This window comes from Anastrepha ludens, chromosome 2, assembly GCF_028408465.1.
Source record: "Anastrepha ludens isolate Willacy chromosome 2, idAnaLude1.1, whole genome shotgun sequence".
Classification (NCBI taxonomy): domain Eukaryota; kingdom Metazoa; phylum Arthropoda; class Insecta; order Diptera; family Tephritidae; genus Anastrepha; species Anastrepha ludens.
Window position 1 is genome coordinate 66,045,476 of NC_071498.1, and position 5,645 is coordinate 66,051,120.

The 5,645-nt window shown below is 37.6% G+C and overlaps 1 protein-coding gene across 1 annotated transcript; it reads left to right on the top strand.

Annotated features, from left to right (window-relative positions):
- Window positions 1-1,089: 1,089 nt before the first annotated feature.
- LOC128871685 (probable cytochrome P450 6d4) lies at window positions 1,090-5,461 on the top strand. The gene is made up of 5 exons (XM_054113631.1): window positions 1,090-1,886; window positions 1,960-2,112; window positions 4,443-4,639; window positions 4,704-4,943; window positions 5,027-5,461. The coding sequence occupies exons 1-5, from the start codon at window positions 1,351-1,353 to the stop codon at window positions 5,446-5,448; spliced, it is 1,548 nt and encodes a 515-aa protein (XP_053969606.1). The 5' UTR covers window positions 1,090-1,350; the 3' UTR covers window positions 5,449-5,461.
- Window positions 5,462-5,645: the final 184 nt, after the last annotated feature.

A 5,645-nucleotide genomic window follows, 5' to 3' on the forward strand; every position in this document is an offset into this window, starting at 1 on the left:
CTGGAATGACAGGCTAGTGCACTTAGAGTAGAACTACCGAGGCCGCTAAAATAATACGCAAATGACGTCGCTCAACACTTGCGGCGCCGTCAGAATTGAGAAGGAGCTCTCCGACCCGTTTGATACCAAATGAGATTTCAGGGTGAATCTCTGTCGAGTGACTTCTTTAACTTCATGCAGGAAAAGACCGTGGGAGCCGCAGAACTTCATCGCTCAGGCACAATTTTTTTATAAGAGCATACAACTGTTGGCGTTTGACATCATCGGCCTTAACAACCGCACTGTTAGTTCTGCCTTTTCCAAACTGGATAAAGAACCAAAGCGAATGAGTATGGTGGTGAACGAGGACTAAACGAAGTACCTCCTGTTATCAAACAAACAGTGGCTGCGTTGGCTGGATCATGTCGTCCAAATGGATACAAACGCGCCAGCTGGTGGTAGCAGAGGAAGAAAAGGACCTACTCTGCATTGAAAAGATCAGGTGGGGGGAGGACTTGGCTTCTCTTGGTGTTTCCAACTGGCGCCGGTTAGCCCGAAAAAAAATGATTGACGCACTTTGTTAAACTCTGCCAAAATCGTTTAAGAAGTTAGTAGTAGAAACAACATAAATAAAGAAATAAGAGACAAACAAAAACAAGCCAAAAAATACGAAAAAGCTCTAGCGGAAAACAATTGAAAATAATAGAAACAATTGGAAATTCCAGATAAAAGGAATAAAGAAATAATTGATAATAGCAGATACTAAAACAAAAATGACAAAAATATGGAAAATAATTCAAAATAACAGACATAATTTGAAATAACAGAAGCCAACTGTTTGAGTTAACTCTTTTGGTGGACATTTTGGTCTTTGGTGAAAGATAACAGCCTTAACTGCAGTTAATCTCGGAGTATAAAATTACTTGTTCAGCCTTCCATCATTTCAAATGAAACTCAAAGAATAGCACAAAATATAAATCTCATTTCAATTTGAGCATCGCATTTAATATAAAATTGAGAAACTGTAATCCGGAACGTTTGAAACTGTGTTTACTGGGTTATGGCTATTTATCTTTGTCATTGCTTTGTCATTGTGCGCGCGCTACATTGCTCTGCTCTTGTTTTGTTAATAAATTTATATGTAGTAGCGAACTTCAGCACAGTCGCAGTTCACAAAAGGCAATGCACAAAATTGGACGTTCGTAGAACACCCGCGTTTATGCAAAAGTTATCGTGATCTTACTCGTACCGGTTTCTCAATAATTTATTGTCTTTTCTGTATATACACACATACCTGTATATACTCGTATTATCACATGCGCAGTGCGGTTCAAAGTACAATAGTATCTACTTCACCGGAATTAAGTGAAAATGTTCGTGCTTCTCCTCTTTTTACTGCTGGGTACAACACTCTTCTGGTTGACCAAGCAACAATACTCTTATTGGAATCGTCGCAATTTTCCAACCGATCCTGATCCGCAAATTCCCTGCGGTTGCTTGAAATCAGTGGTTAAGCATGAAAAATCTATGGGTGTGGCAATTTACGATGCTTACCTCAAGGCAGCGAAATTACCATTTATTGGTGTTTATTTGCTCTTCCGACCGGCCGTCTTGATACGTGACCCAGAGTTAGCGCGTCAAATACTCACACAAGATTTTAATAGTTTTCACGATCGCGGCATTTATGTGGACGAGAAGCGCGATACCTTGTCATGCAATTTGTTTAGTTTGCGCGGTCAAAGTTGGCGATCATTGCGTCAAAAGTTGACACCTTCCTTCAGCTCGGGTAAATTGAAAGCAATGTTTCACACGTCCGATGATATTGGCAATAAAATGGTTGCATATCTGAATAAAGTATTGCCGGAGGAGGGTAGCGCGGAATTGGACCTGAAAGATATACTTGTGACGTAAGCATGAATTTTGGATAGAATGGGAAACAAAAAGTGAAATGAATATTTTGCATTTTCGCTTATTCAACAGCTATGCTATCGACATAATTGGATCTGTTATTTTCGGTTTGGACATCAACAGCTTTGAGAATCCAAAGAATAAGTTCAGATGCCTTGTACACAAAGCGCGGCGCAACAACTTAATAAATGCCAATATTGGAATGTTAGTCTTCTTGTGCCCATCGTAAGTAACTGATAATTTTATCGATCATAGTAATAAAAATATAAAAACAAAAAGCAAAAAGCAAACTAAAACAATAACAATAATAATAAAGTACTAAAAAAAAATAAAAAACACAAACATCAATAAAATAATACAAAACATAACACAAAACAAAAAAGATAACAATAGTGCCGACATGACTTGTAGCCCGAAACTACCGTCGTGCTCGGTGAAAATGAACTCCGACTCACGCGGTATGCGGGTGGGAGAGTGGTGTAGATTATAATAATAATAATAACACTTTTAATTTTGGCGTGTGAGAGATTTTAAAATGCCGATTTTTAATTTTTTAACATTCTGCTTTTGATATTAGAACAAGTTTCTTATTTTGCATTTGCCTGGTTTTGGTTTTGCAATAATTTGAGCAATTTTCCATACTTTTGCGAAATATTTCAAGTTCAAGATTTGATTGAATAAGTTCCTTATATAGATAATTCCCTTCTCTGGGAGTTCTCTGAAAATTTTACCAATTATTAGGTCGTTTCCTGGCGACTTCTTAGGATCAATTCTCTTCTATATGCATTGTTTTATTTCTTCTACTTCTTCATTTCTTGGTTTGCCTAAATCCTTTTTTGCGTGGGTGTATTATTGGTGAAAGTAAGTTTGATGTGTTTTGTGAGAACTTCAGCCGTGTCAAGATTAATTCAAGTCTTCTAATAGGTGGTTCGTATAAAATTTTGTTTTTGATTTTGTTTTTATTTTATTTTTTATCAGGTCCAAGATTTTCGATGTGTCTCTTAAGTTTTTTATATTTATGGTCAAATAGTATAGGGGTTTTCAGTAAGAGCGCTTCAACTTTTGAACTTTTTTGAATAAAACAAACGGTTTGACTTTTTTAACTAATTTTTTTTTATTATCGAGTTTGAACATATACATTTAAGTATGAAATTCGATTTCTTTTGCATGACCACCGCGTGCACGTTTTACGAAGTCCAATCGTTAAACCCAATTTTCGGCCACTCTTTTGCATAAATCGGCCGAAATCCCAGCAATTTCGCTTTCAATATTGACCAATGACTTCACATAACCCCAAAACGGGACGGCTTGTTAAATGGACCGTAAAATGGCCGTAATGCTCTTAAAGTAGCAGCAACAGCACGATTATTTTCATAAAAAATTTGCACGATTTGCAATCGTTGCTCAAGTGTGTAGCGTTCCATGATGAAATGTATTCTAATGAAGTTTACAAATGACAAGCGAAAAATAAAAAATATTGCGTCGTTCGCTCTCCCTATCGGAAAAAAGTTGAAGCGCACCTATTGAATAACCCTATATTTGTTTGCTTTCCTTTGAGGCTGCGTTCAGCTTGTGAGATGGCAGCTTTGTTAATGAATATTTTTGAATGAACTAGTCATTGTGGTTTATTGGCTGGATGAGAGAGAAGTTGTTTGCGGCTGTCATGTGTTTTTGTTAGTGTAATGGATATTATCGGTGTTAAAAGTTAAATTTTTGTTCATGTTTTTTTTTGAGTTGTTTATTGTATTTTAACCGGTAGTTCTAATCATAATGCACAGAATGCAGAGATGTAGTCAACATCATACCGTTAAATGGCTCTCAGCGATTTTGAATCAGCTGATTGGCTGCTGTAAGCTGGGTTATGCACGATGTAGAGAATGCAGAGGCTGACAAGGATGATAGATTTACTAGGTTTGGCAATTAACTACGCTGAAAAACAAAACTGTTCGAGCAACTTCGGCTGTCATGTCACAGGAGTACTCGACAGCCGAATTCTGTCCGCTCATTTCACACGTATTCACACATTCGTCCAATCAGTCGTTGTTCAGACGGCAACATGGAAGGGGATGTGTTGATTTTTTTTTGGATTCATAACTTCTGTTACACCAGCCATCAGCCGATTCTGTCAAATTCGCTGAGAGCTGGTTAACGGTCTGATATTGGCCATAATTGTAAAAATATTTTCCCATGGAGGTGTGGCCAGCATTAGACCATTAACCGGCTCTCAGTGAGCTTGAAGGAATGAGTTGATTTGCTTACGGTATGGGGAATGTTACGGTGGTTTGTTTACGGCGAAATCGTCTGAACCATATATACATATATACATAAATGCCTAGCTGCGAACCTCTCTCATTTTATGTAAGAGCTCGCCAGGAATTCGTTTGAGTAGTTGGTAGAACTGCCAACCCCTCGGCTGATAAACAGCTGATAGACGAAATGACGAGCTGCCAGAAATAAGGCGCCAAAAATAATTGCCGGGAACAGTTCGTTTTCACGTAAATTCATTTTTTTAAATTTTGTTAACAGATTTTACATTTCTTACCTATGCATTATAGCCTTGTGCAAATCATGACACGTTTGGGCTTCAAAAATGCTTTAGCTGTGGGGTTGCGTGAAATAATGAAAGAAACGATTGAATATCGTGAGAAGCATAACATAGTGCGCAAGGACATGTTGCAGTTGATGATGCAGCTGCGTAATACTGGCAAGATCACCGAGGATGATGACAATTGGAGTGCCAAGCCCAACGCAGGTATTAACTATTTTAAAACTTTCCAACATTTTACGCACATTTGAGATCCGAATCTTGTTCACAGCTGTTGGTGTAGAAAAAGAATTCACGTTAGATCACATAGCCGCACAGGGTTTCATTTTCTACATTGCCGGCCAGGAGACCACCAGTTCAACAGCTGCTTTTACCATTTTCGAATTGGCTCAATATCCAGAACTGCTTGAACTTGCGCAGAAAGAGGTGACTGAAGTACTGGCGCGTCACGATGGGCAGTTGAGTTATGATGCTTTGCGAGAAATGTCATTCCTGGAGTTGTGCTTACAAGGTAAGTGGCAATGCAAACACGAAAGAAAAAAACAATTTGTTGTAATAATTAATTTTAATTAATTAATAATTTTATTTTTTTAGAAACTAATCGCAAATACCCGTTGCCCTTCTTGAACCGTGAATGCACACAGGACTACACCATACCCGGCACCAACCATATCATCGAAAAGGGCATACCCATCCTTATCTCTTTGCTGGGTATATTTCGCGATGCGCAATACTTTCCAAATCCAATGACATACGATCCACACCGCTTCTCGCCCTCAAGTCCCAATTACAATGTAAATGCGTATATGCCTTTTGGCGCTGGACCACGACAATGCATAGCTCTGCGTATGGGCATGTTGAATTCAAAATTGGGCGTTGTTAAAATCTTACAAAATTTCAACATTGAAGTTATGAGCAGACGTGAAATTATCATCGATAATCACTCCGTGGGTATTCAATCAAAGGGTGGTGTAAAAGTACGTCTCTCAAAGAAAACACAAACCACAAAAGAATAGCAGGCTTCATGTTATATTAAAAAAATTTACGACTTCCTTGGTATTTTCTATATGTAATTAGTGTAATAACATACATTTAGGCGTAGTAACGCTGCATGCAATTGTAACTTTTTAATTTTTATTTATTTTAATTGTATTTCTTATTTTTCAAAATGTTTTATTTAATTACGAAATATAATAAATGTAACTCTATTTAA

Coding starts and splice junctions, on each gene's coding strand:
- LOC128871685 (XM_054113631.1), top strand. CDS start 1,351: ATGTTCGTGCTTCTCCTCTTTTTACTGCTGGGTACAACACTCTTCTGG. Junction 2,113..4,442: donor TTAGTCTTCTTGTGCCCATC/GTAAGTAACTGA, acceptor TATGCATTATAG/CCTTGTGCAAATCATGACAC. Junction 4,944..5,026: donor CCTGGAGTTGTGCTTACAAG/GTAAGTGGCAAT, acceptor TTATTTTTTTAG/AAACTAATCGCAAATACCCG.